General features: G+C 41.0%; 1 protein-coding gene and 1 long non-coding RNA gene across 2 annotated transcripts in view; both read right to left on the bottom strand.

Moving 5' to 3' along the window:
* Positions 1-11,409: 11,409 nt before the first annotated feature.
* On the bottom strand, positions 11,410-14,549 carry LOC148184592 (uncharacterized). The gene is made up of 2 exons (XR_015772186.1): positions 13,348-14,549; positions 11,410-12,796 (listed from the first exon to the last, which is right to left on the bottom strand). It is a non-coding gene; the product is annotated as an uncharacterized LOC148184592 (long non-coding RNA).
* A 138-nt stretch (positions 14,550-14,687) lies between these two features.
* The window catches only part of SUSD4 (sushi domain containing 4), a 66,063-nt gene continuing 60,965 nt past the window's right edge, over positions 14,688-19,785 (bottom strand). The window contains exons 5-8 of the mRNA XM_088052348.1: positions 19,019-19,210; positions 18,338-18,482; positions 16,724-17,106; positions 14,688-15,531 (exon numbers count right to left, since the gene is read on the bottom strand). Of these exons, the coding sequence (XP_087908474.1) occupies positions 15,503-15,531; positions 16,724-17,106; positions 18,338-18,482; positions 19,019-19,210 (749 nt within the window). The 3' untranslated portion in view covers positions 14,688-15,502. The remainder of the gene's footprint in view (positions 15,532-16,723; positions 17,107-18,337; positions 18,483-19,018; positions 19,211-19,785) is intronic.

Raw genomic sequence — 19,785 nt, 5'->3', positions numbered from 1 at the left:
ATACACCTCTCTGGTTGCCTGGGATAAATCATACTTACATTGAATCAGGTGACAGATCTGGCACTGAAACAGTCCTAAGGCCACAGAAAATGGGGCCTTGAAGTCAAGTAATTTGGCTAAATTTGGAATAGCATGTTTTAAGAAAACACAGGGAATTGAAGAAAGCCAAAATACAGGAAAAGTCCTATACAATTCTTTGAGGACACATGGGATATTAGAGAAGGATCTGGCAGCAAATACTTTTGTGCAAATTCACAACTTGAGGAAATGGTTGTGGTACTTAGGCTCAAAAACATAATTTATTTTCTTTTTGGTCCTGCTTCTCCCTTTTATAGTTGAATAGAGGAAACTGGATACTTTCAGTTCTGAATATTGTAGTAAGTCTCTTTTCTACTGAGTCTACCACCACAGCACCTCTTTTTATGTGGTGACAGTAAGAGCCAGCATCATGATTTAACCGTGCTTGCACCCAGTTCACAGGCCGCAAACAATTGTCTGATGTAGATACTTCACTTATAATCCATTTATTGCAGGTGGGAAGCACCTCGGTTTTTGTAGATCCTGTCAGCCTGGGCCTCCAGCTGTTAGCCCATATACCTAAAAGGCTGAGATATTTTATATTGACTTTACTAAAACAAGGTCTGAAATGCTGTGACAGTTTAGGTGCCAGCTAAGCCAGTTCTAGTTTGTGAAAACTTCAGAAGCAGCTGAAGCAGCAGGTAAGCAGGACTGTTATCCTTTCATGGCTATAATTTTTGAAAACCTTTTTGTTCAATACATAATGTACATTTTTAGCATGGAAGCAATGTATTCACTGCTGTTTGTTGTACAATCACCTGCTGCTAACAAATCTCATGAATTTACACAAGTGTTTCTCTGCAAAATTCTTACTAAGTTAGGGTTGAAAATCCAGCCTGGAACATTTTTGGGGTTGGTGCGGTGGCTGATTTGTCACTGAACGATGCCTGCACACCATTATTACAGCTGACGACTTTTGGATTAAATCTTTTTGATCCAGTTATTAAAAACTCCCAGGCTTCATGTGCATAAATCACAAGAGTCTAAAATAAAGATGCCAAAATATTCAGCTACTGTGGTTGTTCTCTCTCTCGGAGAGGAAAGAAACAGCCAAGTTGTTTGTTGATGCAGCTGTATTTTCTGTAGCAGTGTGCTGACACCTTTCAGTGCCTTCTAGCACAGAGGAAATAATACAATTCCAAATGATGCAGATGAGCATGTCCTGCATGTTATATTTTGACAACAAAAGGCACACCTACACAGCCCTCTCATGCTGTTCTGTCACTTGAAAGAAATGATGGAAACAAAAACAAAAGTTGTCTCCCTGCCAAGGTGCCTCTGTTAAGTGCAGACATATTTCTTGCTCCTCCCTTGTCTTATGCAAGTCACATACACACAGTGAGCTAGACATCTAGCAGGCACCAAAAGGGATTGAGATAGAGGGGGTAAAGATTTCCTCTCCAAGATGCATGGGAAAACCACCAAAAATTAGGAACAATTACTTACAGAATTTTACTGTCTCCTAGATCTATGCAGCTTCTTGAAATTCAGCACTGAGAGACCTAATTTTAAACATGCTAGTAATTTCAAGAAAATACCATATATGAAGGCTCATTTATAAAAGATCAGTAAATGCTGTAACAGGTTTTATACTTATTTGTCTCACATTTTGATAAAGACTGCAGCAGGTTAATAGGCTGTTTATTGCCAGGGTTTATCACCAGCTGTAATGTCTTCTACTGATGTGCTCATAACATTTCCAGTGTATCCCACCCCATCTTAAACATGTTCATAAAATACATAACGTGCAATCTTTATAAGCCCCTTAAAATGCAGCCGGGATATAGCCTTTATTGAAATAAGACCCAAACAGGTGCTCTCTCTTGTATTTAATAGAGCGGATTTAATATAGGAAAAAAAGAGTGCTTCCAGCCAAAACCAGCCCCTTGTGTGTGCTGGTTGTGCAAATGACATTTGCCAGTTGTAATATACTCAGCCTGTGAAATTCTAATAGCCACAGAAGGTTATCTATGGCAAGTGACTAATATCTTCTAAATTAAGGCCTGTAATTGCACTCCAGTGATTAATGCATTAAATTACCCATTTCTTACATGTAAGACACTTACCAAATGTGTATCTTATTGTACCTCTGAGCTCACCTATAATGTACAATAGGCAGGTGAAATACATGAGCATTTCCCCCAGGCTCCTTCTAAACCAGGCTTCCACCCACACAAGATCAACGCTGTAATAAGGTCATTATTTCTGGAGATGCACATTCTCAGATCTTGCAGAGCTAATGCCATTAAGTTCCTTTACCTTATGAGTCCCAGTTAAAATTATCATAATAAATGCCAAGAATTATTTGATTTTTTCTCATATGAATTTCGTAAGTAACATAGGAAAATCTGTGATCTCTTTAATAAACCTCTAACTTTAAGGAAAAAAAAAAAGGGACAGGGTGAAAAAACAGTATTTTGGGAATAATTAAAGTGTTATAGAAAGATTTTTATCAAAGAAGAACTCAACAATTTGTCCACATAATGGAGAGAATAAGAAAAGATAAAATTCTCCATGTACAAACTTAATTATTCTCTCTTTATGTATCTAGAAGGCTCCAAAATGAACTTCTGCAAATTAATTTTTTCCTGGGTTAGGTAGCATTGATTTTGATCTCAGTCTCCTTCTGTGAACTTTTTTCTTAGTGAGACTAAAGGCTTTGGAGAGGCAGGTTTTTGCATTTATCTGCCTTTAGAGCCTTGGCTACCACTGACTTCTGTTACAAATATCACTGTGTTAATTTGAGCAAAGAAGAGAAAAGCAAGTTCAGTAAAGGCTAACTGAGCAAAGCTTGATCAACTGAATAAAGTGCTCTATCCATCTCAACATAGGAATAATTAAATGTATTACATTTTAGTTTGAAAAGGATGATATTTTCATTTTAGCACACACTGAAACTGAGGTTCTGAAACCGAAGTTTCTCTGTTGAAACTAACACGGTCAGATCTTGGCAAAAAGAAACCCTCAGAGCTGTGCTTACCCTGGTTTAGGTTCTTAAACCCAAGGTAAAAATATGCAAAAGGATAGCGATGGAGGAACTGGTTCAGCTTGCTCTGTTTCTCTCCCAGATCTGAGTAGGTTGTAGGAGAAAAATGTACTCCCACAGTTCGTTATGGATAAAATACAGCCCTGGATTGTCTGACCTCCACAGCTGTACAGGATAAATCCCTGTTTTGAGCCCTGCTGTCAGGCCAGCCAGACACAGCAGCAGCAGCTGCCCCCCGAGGCCACTTGGAGTAGAAGGAGACCTTTGTTCGGGCAACATCCACCAGCCAGCTGTTCCCTGTATCCTGCAAAAAAAAGGCTGACTGGAGCTGAAATCTGGTTTTATTCTAACCTAAATGCCTTTCAAACTTTGGGGCTGTAGCAAAATGACCTGTGACAGCTTTCATGTTATTCAGTTGTCTGGCATGGGGATGTGAGAGTACACATGAAGCATTCGTGCAAGCTCAGGTTCTGCTGCGGAAACCTCCTGGGAATACACAGTGCACATGGGATTGGGAAAGACAGGAGAGAGCCTCAAGACATAAGTTTCTGCAGTATTAACAAAAAGGGGAGTTGAAGGTAAAGCAAAATACACTGGTAACACCAGAAGAAATTTTCCATGAAACTGAAAACTGGACGTGCTGACAATATGCCAGGGTTGTGCAGGCAGCTCGGGTTTAAAAGCCAGCACCTCCACGACAGCCTTGTATCCTTGTGACTCCCGTGGCACTTGAGACATGTGTCAGTTAACAACAGCACACTCAGCCAGGATGGCTGGCTCGGTCCCTCCTGGCCACTTCTCCAAATGTAAAAATGGTACATGAATTGCAACACGTCATGTTGTGCCACTCAAAAACACAAGGGATGAGGAGAGTGTACAACCAGCACATCATTTCTTGCACTCCCAGAATGTTATTCATTTAAGGATCTCCAGAGTGGTTTAGTAGCAAAGCATGTGACATCCTAGAGAAAAAGTCCTTAACTTTTTTTTTTTCACATGGAAAGATTCCTGCAGGCATTAAAATAATAACCTGAAGTCTCAATACTAGATCACATTTTTACCAAGAAGCAGATGGAAGTACTCCTTTGTTCAAGAGGGAGGACTGCTGGGTGGCAGCCTCTCTGCTGCTGCCACCTCTGGCTCCTATGTCTGTCACTGTAGGACACGAAATGATTCACACAGACATGGCTCAGTGTATGATAGGGAAAAAGAAGAAGTTTATTTCCTTGACTCCAGTATTTATAGATTCTTGACAATGACCAGGGATTGGATAGTTAGGTTTCTACCTTCCCAAACACACTGGTCATGAGAAATGTCCATCAAAAGACATTTCTTTAATGGAATGTATAAACATCTATGTTTATAGTTACTTTCCTGGGAAAGTGGCTAGAAACTATGAAAACAAGATCAGAAGGTTTAATTCTCAGGGCGGCATATGTCCAGACAGGAGGGGTCCCAGAGTGGTGCAGACAAGCAGGACCCACCCACCAGAGAGCTGTGCCAGAGGCTGTGCTTCCCAGTGGGCACCATAGCCCTCTCTGGAGAGATGGCCATCCACTCCAGCTCCTGCCCCACAGCAGGGAATCACACTGATGAGGTGAGTAGAGAACAGAAAAATGCAGCAGGTGTTCTGCAGTTCCTTCCACCTCGCCCAGTTTAGCCAAACTCCACTAAGTGATTCCTTGCACTCCTGATCTTATGCAGACAGCACCTGCCAGCCAGAAGTAACTGGAGAAAGTGCCTGGAGCAGGATGCCACATCACTTCTGGCTTCATGCACACCTGAAAGTCCAACCTTTCAGGCATGAAATGTGTTTCACTTTTGTATGACCTCTTCCTGTATTTTTTCCGCCTGTTTTGATGTGACAGCAGTTTCTGCTCATTTTGTGCTATCAGCACAAGCCCTAAAACACTGCTCTTATCTACACCTGCTCCTGCCATAGAGCATCACTGCCTAAAGAAAAGAGAGATGCTGTAGATGCCAAGAAACTTCTGTGACTCACATTTGAAGCAACCATCACCTCACAAAAAATATTTGCCTGAAAAGAGCATGCTTGCCATTTTCAGTAACCCCACGTGTTGCTGATACTGTTTTCTTTGTACATTTGAGAGAGTTTGGTGCCTGGCCACCTTTGCTCCTGGCTTTTGTGGCCAGTGTACTGATGGAGCTGTGTGGGTCAAGGCCCAGTACAGATGGGCTAATCAGTATAAACTTCTGTCTCCTTTGCCCTAAAGTACATGGTGCAAATCCAGAAATAGACTTCAGCAGTGAACAGCTGTTGTTTCTAAGAGAGCAGAATCAATTCTCTATGACCATGCCAAGGGGTAAAGCAGTTGCTCAAGTGGAACATTTGCCAGTTGTCACAAATTTGTGCTTTTCAGGGTTTCTTGCATTTCCTACCTTCTTCAAGTAATATAGAAACAGTGGTGTTTGGCATCTGCAAATACGAGTCCATCTACATTTGGAATTTAAAATGTATCACAACCTGCTTGGCAGCAATTTCCCTGTAAACTTTCAGCATATACTTATGGCTCTCCGAAGTCATTCTCCATTTCTGTTTTTGTGGCTCTGCTAATCAAAGCCTCAGTTCACTTTCCTTTTAAGGTCCAAACTCTCTTCACTCTGTAAAAAAGAGTAATACTCGTCAAATGTCAAAGGTCTTTGAACTGTTGTGTTGGTGTAATCCTGATGATTACATAGGACTCTTTCTGACCAGCAGCCTGGGATTTGTGCCTTTCTCACTCAGTAAACAAATCTTTCCCACAGAGCTTAAATATGTAATTGCAGGGCAGAGGCTGTTGCTTCCTAGGAAAAGCATTTATGAACACATCTTGCACTAAGTGTTGAGATTTCAGTGTAATAATGGGCTAATATTTTTCTGGTTTACCAGCTGGATTTCTTTCCAGGGTCCAAATTAGGAACACTAGATTTGGCTTCCCTATTATGAACTTCCTGTTCTTCAAGTGCATGACTAATGTGAAGAGAAAAATTAATGCATGGGGACAACACAACAATGAGACTACTCCTAAGCTTGATTTATTTATTTTTAAAAAAACATTTATTTAATTTTCAATGGTACTCACTTCGGAGCTGATGGGAGTTGAAAATACTCACTGCCTCACAGAGCCAGGCCTGATGGACATCCTCATACAAAGATCTGACAGTGCTGAATACTGCTGAGGCAAAAACCTGAGAGGATTTGCAACCATTTCTAATTGGCCCAGCCTTGACCAGTGGCATGTCCATCTTTGGAGTCACCAGGAACTGGGTCTGCTATGGAAAATAAATATGGAAGAAGCTTCAAGCAGCTTCTCACAGAAGCCACTCCTGTAGTCCCACCAACTACCAAAACCAGGCAATGCTAAACCAATACAATTTCACTGCGCTTAATTTAATTTCATTCCATTCTATTTCATTGTTTTCAATTTCTTTGAGAATTTTATATTTTATCAATTAAATTTAATTTCATTTAATTCTATTTCCTTTCCTTTCTATCCGTTGCATTTCATTTGTTGATTTCTCATTTAACTCCCTTCAGTAAAATGAAAATTCTTCATTTCATGCAAGGAATTGAAATCTCAAGATTCCAGTGAGTATAATTTTAGTAAGGTTTGGTTCATTTCACTACACTTCATTCCGTTTAATTTAATTTTTTTCTGTGGGAGTTTGCCATCTGGAGTTAAGTATTGATTTAAGGCCGTGGAAAACATCTAGTAGGTTATGATGAAGAAAACAGGATTGTGGGTATAGTTATGCTAATATGTTAGTTCTATAAAAGGTTATGTTTTCAATTCTTGTTAATGACTGGATAAGTATGTTTGCCACATATGGTAGTGTTTGTGGTTCTTGTTCATGATTGGTTGCTTGTGTTATATATATATATATTGTGATGTTTGACCCATTACCTCGTCTTCTGAGGTTGATGCCATACAGTGTACAGCTTCTACCCTTTGTTACTTTATGCATTACTGAAGTTCTTTATTTTTGGGCAACCCAGTCACACCCATCCTTATTTGCCACACAACTCCCAGCTGGTCTGGTCCAGAGGTTGTGAACATGAAATCACAACAGTTTTCATGTAATTTCACCATTTTCTCTTTTTCTGCATTTTATTACATTTAAGTATTTTTCCTTTCCTGTCTTCATTTCACTTCCTTCCTTTATTTCTCATTTAATTTCCTTTCATGAAATGAAATCTCAAGATTTCAATAAGTATCATTTCATCAAGGTTCATTCCATTCCATTCCATTCCATTCCATTCCATTCCATTCCATTCCATTCCATTCCATTCCATTCCATTCCATTCCATTCCATTCCATTCTTTTTCCTTCATTTCTCAATTATTTTTTTTTCAAATTAATTTAATTCTATTTCCTTTCCTGTCTTTTCATTTCACTTCATTCCTTGGCTTCTCATTTAATTTCCTTTCATGAATGCAAAATTCTTCATTTCATGCAAGGAAATGAAATCACAATATTTGAACGAATATAATTTTGTTTTAGTTCATTTCACTACGCTTCATTCCATTTAATTTCATTATTTCCCTTTCAGTATTTTCTTTTTTATATGTATTTAATTCTACTTCATTCTATTCCCTTTCCTGTCTTTTCATTTCACTTCATGCCTTGATTTCTCATTTAATTTCCTTTCATGAAATGAAATCTCAAGATTTCAAGGAGTATAATTCAGTAACTTTCAGTTCATTTTACTGCACTGCAGTTCACTCCAGTCCATTTCAACAATTTAACTGCTCCTAAGATTTTTTTGAATTTTATTTTATTCTTTATTTATCTTTATTTATGTTTCCTTTCCTGTCTTTTCATTTCATGACATTCCTTGAATTCTCATTTGATTTCCTCTCTTTTTATATATTCTAGAGGAGGCAGATATTTGATTTACTTCTGCTGTCTCTTAGTGACATAAAATACAGTTTGGGGACACAGACTCAATGAAGAAACTGAAGGTCAGGGAGGCAGTTAATCACATTCTTGTCCATAATTTGAAATATGAAAATATGTAGGCATATTTAGGACACTCAGGTACCCAAAGGTGAAGGCAGTGCTATATAAGTATCTAAGAGGGAAACTGTCTTAGTTTCCCTTGCTGGTCTTTGCCTAGAGCACCAAAGGCTGTTGCCCTGTTGCACAGCCCTGTGTTGTGAAGACTCAAATGAGTCCACAGTACCACAGTGCACCCAGTCAGCCTCAAGTCACTGCAAACGCTGTCAGTAAAATCAGAAATCTGGGTAGATTTTTCCAGAGTCCAGTTTAGCTCTAAAGTGTAATGCTAAACCCTGCCTTCCTGTGGAAGGCAGCACATGGCCTTTCTTCTGCTTCTGAGAATCAGATGGGGACTCCTGACTGCACGGTCAGACAGAGCTCGTTGCTGAAAGGGGTCCCAGTTCTCATTCATTTCACTGGAAACTGAGAGCAGCATGTATATCCAGAGCCTTCTGTCTGCAACAGCTCCTAGATTCAAAAATTCAGGGAAAAGGAGCCTCCCAGACCAGAGAAAACTGACTGAAGAGGCATCATAATCTTTAATGATGCTTCTTCTTGGCAATTTTTCCTCCCACATTTTCCATAACCAAAGAGAATACTATCATCTAAGCCTTGCTGTAGGTATGCCTATCCCCAGATAAGATGCATTTGTGATAGATCAGCCCAGCACCCTAAGCCTAATTGAGAAGCTAGACACTTTACAGTTGTCATGATGTCTTTTTTAATGCCAGGCTTCAGCAATTCTGTAGCTCTGTCTACACTGCACACTGCTGCAATGTGAATGGATATGTAAGAAAACTTGCTAAGTTATTGTGGCACTTCTCTTCCCAAGTGGTTGCCCAAAATCCAATGGAGGTGTACAAGCAGACAGCTCCCTTTGCCAGTTGGACTAACCCTCATTTTTGCTGCGGCACTTCAGTAAAAGCCAATTATACTGAACTCCAGTAATGGCTCTATCAGTGACAGAGCAGACATTTATAGTCTCCATCAATGAACAGGCTAAGTGAAGCTAAATCGTTCTGCTAAACTTTTTGGTAAGTAATTAACCCTGAATTATTAACAACAGGCAGCTATGGTAATGGTTATGAAAGAAATAACAACTGGTTGCAGAGTTATTAGCATGAGAGCACTGAACAAGGCGGGCGAGCAGCATGTGCTGCTATGGAATTAATAGAAGGGACAACGGTGGCAAATGCGATCCCCTGCAGGGCAGCACAGTTCCAGGGGCTCACAGAGCTGCTCAAAGACACTTGCTTTGGCAAGAGCAGCATGTACTCAGCAGTAGATGGATGGAAGTCAGAAGTGGATGGTAATAAGGAATGTTAAAAATAAATCCAGCCTCATTAGGTTAAAAAGAAAAAAAAAGAAAAAAGGAAATATGTGAACCTGACAGCTCAGCAACTGGCAACTCTTTAGTTCAAGCAGATATCCAGGGGACAAGAAATTCATACTGGAGCACCAGGAAGCAGGCAGATGAAGTGACCTGCTGTGCACCCTGTGTGCCCTAACTGGACCGTATCAGTGCCAATTTTCTGAAGATGTGAGCTCACCAGTTTCAGAAAGGAGGGGGTCTTTAAAAAGGTATTACCTTAACAACACCCTAAAACATTAGCAGATCCTTAAAACCCTTGGCTACTGTGTTTTTTACAGGGGCATTCACACGCACCTGTGAATACTGGCCTGGGGAAAGCTGGTGAGCTGGCAGTCCTGGGACCGAGGCATAGACACAGCACTCACGAAGCAATGTGGGCTCCCCTCAGTGCCTCTTTCTAACCCTTTTCATGGACCATTTGCCAGCAGAATGAGGAGCTCCATGTCCCTTCTTGTCCTTTCTGCTGAGAACTTAAATGAGCAAGACAAATAAGAGCAACCTCTTATACAGGAGGGAAAGTGTCCTGCTGGGTACTGCACTGCAATTAAGCAACTTGTTTTGCTTCCCAGCATGACTGGGGTGGCGAAATGAAACTGGAACAGCAGTATTAGTTACCAAAAAACCTGAGCAAATAGAAGGATAAGCAGAGGACAAATGAAGGCAAACACAGTAAAATGGAAAAAGTGAATCCAAGCCAAAACCAAGGCCCTTATTGTAAGCAGAACCAGTCTGATGGCAGAATTGAAGAGGTGAAGGAAAAGGGTGGCTGGAGCTCCAGGACTTGGAAACAGCTCCCTCTGTTCTTGCTGGAGAAGATGGGGAATCTATCCATGTCCCCTGGACTTTATAAAAATTTAAACGTCTTTTCTTCTTTCTCCAAGTTTTTGCTTAATATATTTTAGCAGGTGAATGCAATTTTCCTGGGTTATAAAATGTCCTCACATAGCAGCTGCCCCTGCCCTGAAGGGTGGCCCCTTTGCCTTGCTGAGGAAAAGTAATCCCAGTCAGTCTCATCCATCCAATTTCTTTATGGGGTCTTTGTGAATTATTAAAAGTCTGCTCTGACACCGGGACAGAACATAATTCAACCTCAGCCCTTTCTGTTGTTGTTAAATAACCTATCTTCCTGTCTTGGAAAATGTAGGGCTGGAAGAACGGGCTGTGTGCCACTGGAAGAGTGTACACATATAGATATAGATAGATATATAGATATAGATGTATATTAAATAATAAAATTTAAATAATCTATAATCTATAATGATTACATCATATAATATACAATATATAATATATAATGTATAATTAATATATAATAGTAGTGAGGAGATAAATCTGAATACATTAAGTAAGTTATATACATTATATGGGGGAAGAAGGAGCTGTCTGTCTATTCTGGTTGTTCACCTTGGCCTGGAAGAGTGATAGGCAAAGCAGGGCCCCTCTCCCCTCCACCACGGAGCTTCCCCTCCAGTGTAGTACAATTCCTTTGGGAGCTGTGCCGAAGGGACTGGATGTGTCCTTGACTATAGGAGATTCCCCTGGGTTTGGAACAGGTGTTTACTTGCTTTCTAATTCTTTCTGCCCCCAAGTCATGCCTGGGCATCCACAAGAGATCAAGAACAGGAGCTTGAGATGTGCCTCTCCCCCTCTGACAGCTGACATGCCAAGCTGTGCTACCATCCACAGCACAGAGCAGGGAGGAACAAACAGCTTCTGGGCATGAGAAGCAAGTTTTGCATAAACATGACAATGGGCTCTGTGCTCCAGTTGCCTGAGCTGCTGTTTCTCATTGAACTCAATAGGCGTCTTCAGGTAATTGCCAAGAGAGGATTTACTTCACCTAATGCGCAGGGAGTATTAGAAAGGCTGCATTCATTTCACGGCCTAAGACAGACATGAAGACCAGAAAATCCCAAGTTTGGATTTGTCACAGAACAAAATTCTGAAATCAATGTCACTTCAATGCAACAGGGTTTAATTCAAGGATTTTATTGGAGTTCAGCCCACGTTACATGAAAGCTGCTGTTGGTGAAATAGAGAGTATTTCTGGCTCTGGTTTGGATGACCACTGTGCCAGTACTATCAGTTTGGAATTAGTCTGCAGGGAAAACTGGGCATCAGCCAAGTTTAGTTCTCACAAGCTGGGAATCATGCAGAGACAGAATGAGAAGGGGCCCCAAAGTTCACACTGTCCATCTCCCCCAGTGTTTTCCTGACCTCTATTTATTTAAAACAGTCTTTAAAAATCTCTCAGAGGTTTCTACAGCTTCTTCAGACAATCACTCCCTCCCAGTAACCAAACCTGTGACTAGAATATTTTTCCCAATACCTAACCTAATTCTCTCAAGCTTCAATTAAGTCTACTATTGTTGTCCTACTTATATGAATAAAATCCTTCTTCTTTGCAAAATATGCTTCTTACAGAAAACTGAATTTCTGTGTTCTCTTTGGTCTTCTGTTGTTCATACTGAATGCTACAAAATCTGTGACCTGTGATGACAGGACAGGTTCTTCCAATTCTCTCTGCTTGATTCTCTCTGCTTGGCTGCCACCCAGTTACACCATGTTTCCCTTGAAGAGGAAAAAAATTGCTCAACATTTGACACACAGCTGTAACTGAGGCCTTATGAGTGCTGAGTGCAGCTGAAGGATTGCTTCATGCATTTTATAAGTTACAGCTCTGTGTAAACACTCCTGTGTTGACATTTAACATTTTCACAACAGCTAGGTTCTGTTGACTCATGCTCAGGTTGTGATTCACTCCCTGCAGAGCTCCTGTGAGACCTTGGATCCCCACCCTTCACCCAGCACTCTGCAGGTCAAGTCCCCGTTCGTAAGTCAGTGTTGAAGGCTGACACATTGCTCACTTCTGCTCCTCTTTTCTCATTTTTAGAAATATTGGCAGGGTGAAGCTAGTTCTTGTTTTTCTTTCCTGGAGTTCTCACTCCAGGAAAAAGTACACACCCTTTTTCTCTCTGCTGAAGGCACATGGGTTGTCCATCTTCACTAACATGCTGCTTTTCCCCTCACCAACAAGGGTTTTCCTGGATCTGTTTTAATTCACATCCAGTTAGCTCAAGGGAAAACAGCTTATGATCTGCATAAGATGTGCTCATCCTCCCATCTGGTCTCATTTACACAGTGAATATCCTGCCATGATCATAGCAGCCCTCTTGTCTCTTGAGGCCCCAAAAACATCCTGAGGGCTTAGGCCAGGGAGCTGTGGAGTTCTCCAGGTGTCCAGGCTGCTGGGCAGGCTGGGGGCACCTGGAGACAGCCCCAGACTCAGGGTGTCACCCTGTGGCTTGGGACACAGGTGTGGATCCAGGGGCAGGCAGTTCTTTCATGAGAATTCAAGCCCTATGTGGAAAAAAATTAGCATGAGAAAAAAGTCCTCTCTTTCCCCCCAAATATTCAAGCATGCAAAACCCCCCAAACTCAACCACACAAATAATCCCCCCCAAAACAGCTTTTCAGGAAGTCTTATCCAACATAAGCAAAAAAATGGTAAAACTCTCTTCCCTTTTAGCACAGTGCAATCAAGAGGCTATCAGGCAAAATTAATACATTCATGTTTTCTGGTGTATTTGCAGTTCTGCACTTCTTAAAATAAAAATGGTCTAATAAGTCATTAATTTACATTTCTTAAGTTACCCTGTCTGGCTCCCTTTATGAAATGACTGCAATACAATACACACAGCAGTGTAGATCTGTAAAACCTCAGAGCTCCAAATATTAATCAAGAAGCTTTCATAACAGAAGTTAATAAATGGAAGCAAAAAAATTTAATAAGGAATGAAATTTCACAAGCTGCTAAAAGACCAGCAAAGATGGACTTCATAATATTTTATAAGGCATTTAAAGTAAATTCAATACTTTTCAATGGCATTATGAAACTGAAATCACGTAACTGACTGGAGGCTTGGGGCATGCTTCACTTCAGGGTTGGTTTTACAGCATTCCTGTCTTGATAATTCCAAGCATCAGTTGGTTGTGCAAACACCTCTGGGAAGCTTGAGATCTAAAAAGGAAGGGGTAGCCAAGAAAATACAAACACCTTGATAGATACATATCTGGGATAAACCTGAACACACAGCTGCAACTGAGACAAATCAGAAGAAGAAAAATGCAAATATTGTGTAAGCAAGAATGAGGATAATATGGAATATGTCTCATATTGAATATTTTTCAGTACCAATTGCTGTGTTTTCATCAATCTTACCACAGGATAATTGACATAATTACATCAGCTCGCCACAGTTTTTGGTCTGCTTTTGCTTCTTGCTGTCATGTACAGTTGCTGACAGGATGCTCATAAACACTTTTCTTGAATGGTTGCGGCACATCTATTATTCCACTAGCCTGACTCATGATTGGGGCCACTAAATGCTACCACAATACAAATAAATCATTAAACAATCATAAAAAAATAATAGGGCAGCTTGTAGTGATCCTCTATTTACAGCAATAGAGATATTATTAATTTACTTTGTACATAAAATCAGCACTTAGACTTATTTTCCCCTTTGGTTTGGATTAGCCCACATGACTGCAATCTCTGTCATTAACACACAGTGAGTTATTACTCCAAACACTGCCAGTTTAGGATGTTTCATCTGCACAATACCAAAAATAAGACAAGAAAATCTGCTTAGATTTCAGTAAGTACCTGAAACAGCCAGGAATTTTCCTGACAAAGAGCAAATAGCCTGCAACACCACAGAGTGAACCCTTCATGCAGGCTTTAGCACAATGCTCTGACGCAGCCTGCAGAGCAGAGAAAACCCTTAACAAAACCCACATTGCATCTGCAGAAGCTGTGCCCCTGCTGCACCCATTCCGTGTGCTCTGCTGAACCAGAACCACACTCTCAGTTTCCAGCTGGATAATGGATGTAAAGCTGAAAATGCCACAGGACAGGTGTTCTGCTACCTCCTAACTTCAGGTAGGAGCTGGGGAAAGAAGTGAGGAAGGGAAAAAAAGGTCAACTACACAATAGTCAGATAAGTCAAAAGAACTGAAACTCAGCTTTATTATTTTTTTAAAAAAGTATTCTACAATAATGGCTCAGAATACTACCACAATGTACAGGACAAGGCAGTGCTCTGGGCTATGACTGTAGATTACTTGCATATATATATATATATATATATATATATATATATTTAAGGGCTTAAGAAAGGTTGAAGCATGGCAGTTCAACATTTCTTAAGCATCTATTTCATAATTTTAACATCTTCTAGATCTCTCATATTACAGTAGTATTTATCAAATGCAATGTAGTCACAGAAGTCTTGCATAAATACAAATATTGATACTTTGAATATTGTCTACTATATAAATTCTGCCTTACCTTTAAAAAAAAATCTCTAGATCGTTATGTTACCTGGGAGTCTTTCCTTTACTTTCTCTTTAAGAGTTTTTAAATATATATATATATATATATATTTATATATATTTGCTATTGTACATCAAAGTATATATGAATCCAATCATTTCTGTTATATTTTCTGCAGACATGGTCTGAAGCAAAGTCACCAACAACTAAATCAAAAATTTCCTGGTTATCATAGGAAAGTCAAAGAGGATCTTTCCTCTTTTTTTGTGTGTGTTTCAGTACGGACATTTTTTAAACTTGAAAGGATTCTTCATAAACTAGAGGTCCATAGATCATTTAAAGCAGTCTTTATAAGCAACTTTACATATTTTGACATGCTTTTGTGAGGCAGTTAGTATCAAAATCCAATAGCATTTCTTACAGAGCCATATGACTTTCTGCGATGCAGATACACATTTCATTTCTAAAAAGCCACAGTTGTTTTTCTACATCTGCTCTCATCAAATCCCCAGGATTCATTCATAAAACTGCTGCTGTTCCAAATTCCGACACTGTTATCCCCGCTGTGGATTAAGACATACACCCAACCTGGTGATATCATCACGTGGAAGATTGATTAAGTAGGAAAACACCCTCCCCAAATCCACAGAGAGTCTTTTCTATCTCTGAATCCTCATGATTCATGTCACCCAACAGTGCAATGTGATGAAGACACAACTCAGTGCAGGCTAAGGGTCTTCTTCCATCAAAGGAATCTCTAGGAGAAACAAAGAAATAGCATTGACTGCTGATTGCAAATTTCCCTTTTTGCTTTTGCAGAGTATTATTGTTACCAATTCCATAAAACCAGAAATGGACATAACTGCAAATTGCAAATATCTGAACAAGACATGGGATATTGCCAATTCTAGACCCACTCAGACTCTAGCACCTTTATGAAAATTAGGTAACTAAAACGACACAGATTTTCTCCAACAAGTTAGGACCACAAAAACCTAAATGCAAAATCCTTGCTACATTAATCACTACATTAATCACTGAAGCAGCATTCAGAGGTGGCAGGGACTTTAACTGGCAGCCCCATAATTTCCTCCTCTCCTGGGTGTACTGTTCCCCTTCTGGTATCAGTAAAACTATCCAAATCCCTCTGAAAGCAGAACACTTCCTCCACCCAGACCTTCACCCACACTGAATTTAGGACACTGGGCTTCAGCTCAGAGACAATGGAGAGTGGGATGTGAAACTCTCTCTCTAAATGTCTCCAAGGAAAGCCATCTAGTTTCTTTAACAGGCTGAGCAGCACCAATCAGAACTCCACGGAACCGTCTCAGTACATGTTCATGTTCGATTTAAAGGCAGGTAATAATACATGGCAAGTTCCCTCCTGGCACAGGGACCTGTGGGCACATTCTCCTTACACTGTGACTTCCATGTCCATAGCTTAAGGCTCACATGCCTCAGAGGGAAGGAACATTTTGCTGGATGCACAGACATGATGAGTTTGTTAGTAAAGGCTGCTAATTTTGGCCCAGTATGAAAATACGATTTGTTTTCTCTTTCAAGGAGAAAATCCTGTCATTTGCTGTGAAAGCCAGGGTATGTGAAGGAGCTGTGAACGCAGCAGTTGAGGAGCAGATGAACAGACCAGCACAGGCAAGATGAGGGTTGGCTTTGCTGCTGTACATCCCTGTTGATGAGATGGGGTCTGGACAGGAGCCTCCTGGCCTGGCATTCAAATCACATGCACCACAGCTAGCAAGGACATACCACAAGACATGAAATTCTATAACCATGGCGTTCTATGATTTAAAAGAAGTTTCAGATTAAGGCGTAGACAAAACCACGGAGAAAGTACAAACGAGTCAGCCGGGTGAATTCCTGCTCTGCCAGCACAAACAAATGATGTCCCCTGTCCATGGACTCACCTATTGCACCTATGCAAGACTCACCATCTGTGATATCGATCCGGGGACTCGTGGACGCAGCGTCCCCATCAGTGCTGTGGGGTACGTCAGTTCGATCTGAGCCAGGAAGCACTGCTGCTTGGCATGTCAGGGATGGGTACAAACTTTGGAGCAGTTCAGAGGAACCCGACCTACTGTCACAGGTCTCAAATTCACTGGGCTGCGTGTCTGGAATCCTGGGACCAGGGTAAGCAGGAGGATTCTGATCTTCTGTCTGCAAAATATGCCCCTGGTCTGCGGCAGCTGAGTATCCGGGTGCCAGGGCATTCAAGCCGCTGCTGACAGCTTCATCGTAGGAAGGCAGCATGACAGGAACACCATCCACCACCACGAAGTCGGGGTCGCCCATGGAGCCCTCCTGGTTGCCTCTGCGTCAAACACAGAAAGGTTATCGCAGAGAGCAGGAGCGTGTCAGCAGCAACTCGGAGCAACAGCTGAACTTCAGTAAACACAGCACTTTCTACTCATGCCAAATGAAGCTACAGGGTCGTTAACAATCACAGAAATGTTTGCCAAACTATGCTTGGGTTGACAGGTGGAATCTGTTACAATGGGAAAAAAATGAAACCGGTAATGGGAAGAACAGCTCCAAGAAGGGAAGGTGAACAGGTAAGAGGAAGAGATAAGGAGCACCATTTGCTGTGCTGTGCACAGTAGGTATCAAGGATATAAGATCACAGATGTAGTTCACCAGGCAGAAGTGTCTGAACCCCTGGCAAAATGGATGCTAGAGCACAAAAGTGTTTACAGCCCAAGTAAACAGGCACTGAGATCACTACTGCTGGATGACAAGGGTTTGGTGGCAGGATTTGTGGCCTCCTTCAGGCCTTGCTTTCAAAGGATGGAGGCTTCCTTAACCAGTATTAAACTGGTTTCTTTTTTAAGCAAAACATTTCTATTAGGCCATTAAACCCTAAAGTATCTGTTCAGCAGCCTATTAAACAGTATAGTCCAGGCAGGAGGGAATTGGACCCAGGTACTTTTAAGACATGAAAACATCTGAAAAGGAGAGGACTGAAAGCCATTTCAGCTGTAAGCTAGACAAGTCCAGGCTATAGGCCTTCCTCATGAAGAACACTATGTCAATCAATGACAAATGCTGCCAGCTCCATGATATTTTATGGAAATAAAGGAAGATGCAGGAGATGTTTATGGATTGTGATGAAAATAACACTAATGAAGGTAAAGCAAACCTTTAATATAAATTTCTCCATAGAGAAAAAAGAAATTCTTTCTTAAACCTTACATTACTAAGTCTACAGTAGTTAAAAACTTAATTCCCCCAGCGCCTGAAAATGAGTATTTAAAAATGTTGTCAGCTATTCTTACAGACAGAAACAGCAGCTCTCAGTAGAAGAGCGGTAATTACTCCCAGAGTGAATCTGGCAAACTTTGCCTTTTATCTTAGCTGCATGAAGGACTACTGCAGGTTTTTGGGGAGATGCCCTTCCACACCAGAGGTTCAGGGACTTCTGCTCAGAGCAGAACAAAGCATCTGCAAGGCTCATGAGCTACTCCATCTCTCCAGCAAGGAGTGCTGAGTGTGAAAACTGAATCAAGGCCCTCAGTCTTCAAAATAAGGAAGAAACCAGTACAAACCGTGGAAGGAAATGCGTCTTAAATTTGGTCTGGAACATTCTGGCTAAAATAACCAGTAGCAGTACTAATAAAACACTGGTAGCAGTAAATGCCACTATTTTCCATGTAGTCAGGAGGGTCTCCTGTGTATTTGGCCAGGTTTGTTCTGTAACAGAAAGACAATACAAGAGTTGTGCTTGTATCTTCCAGTTGTTGTTTTATATTCAACACGACTCAGAAGTGCCAGTTAGGACAATTTTAATATGCAACTTGTAAAAACACATATATGTATTATACCAAATATGGTATACACATATGCCATGTACCAAAAGCAGTCATAACATTAGTCTGTCACAGAGGCTGGATCTCGCTTTTCCCCCTTGACTTGTCTTTTACACATGCAATCATGACCTTACCTTGCATGCACATAAAAATATCCAGATGTTAAAAAATACATTTATAGAGGTAATGATCAAAATGGTTTAGAATCATTCAGGATCTCAGGAATGCATTATATTTAGCCTTTTTCAAAACCTGAGACTCTTGAAAATCAGTTTGAAAACAGCAGCATCTTAAAATCAATGCTCATGACTTAACCATGAAATAGATGAAGGTCACCAGGCATTACCAACCTACAAATTTTCTCCAAAACGAGGGACCATGAGAAGACAGGAGGACTATTAGGGGAGGACCATCCTTTACCTGTTTTGACACAGTACACCTGGTAGGAGGGGAACCACTCTCCATACTGGCAGGTGATGTACTTGTAGTCGTTGGTGAGGGTGTAACCAGGGTCACAGTAGAACTCCACCACCGTCCCGTGGTTGTAGCGCTCACAAGGCCGCGGGTGGCAGATGTAGTCTCCATGACTCACCATTGGAGGTAGTGGACAGACTTGGGCAAACAAACAAACAAAGAGAAAAGGAGAAAGACATTAATGCCAGCGACCCACCGCTGGGCAGCTTCAGAGGGTCAAAATGCAGCAGGCACACTTCAGGCTCCCTCTCAGCTCCCTGCATCTCTGGGTACGCCCCAGTGGCACCAGGCCAGGTGCCCAGCCACACCAGTGGAGGGATGCACATGCCAGGGGTCACTGAGGTGGAATCTGGGAAGCTTCCTATCCTCTGTGGGCAGAGGAGGGTGAGAGAAAGACAAAAGGGACAACATGCCCATCAAGTGGCTGCATGGGGATGGAGCAGGGCAGCCAAAATAAGGAGAATCATGCTCTTCGTGAAGCATCTATAATTCAGCTGTAACATGCTATTTTTTCTTCCATTAACATAATTAAATGGTTATATGCATTAATTAAATTCCTTTTAAAAATAAGTTTGCCATCAGCAGTGCTGCAAGAGATGCAAAGCACCTAGTGTTGCTTAAGCATGTGCGGTCTGTATCACCATAATTTTATTAAGTTGAGCTTAAAGTCTACTGGTGGTATTTGTGTTTTGTTATTTCTGAGCAGCCTGACT

Source organism: Pseudopodoces humilis, chromosome 3, assembly GCF_049639895.1.
Source record: "Pseudopodoces humilis isolate 2021_Gansu_Grassland_sample_001 chromosome 3, ASM4963989v1, whole genome shotgun sequence".
Lineage (NCBI taxonomy): Eukaryota > Metazoa > Chordata > Aves > Passeriformes > Paridae > Pseudopodoces > Pseudopodoces humilis.
Note: the sequence above shows the minus strand (reverse complement) of the source record. Positions and strands in the feature narration are given on the sequence as shown.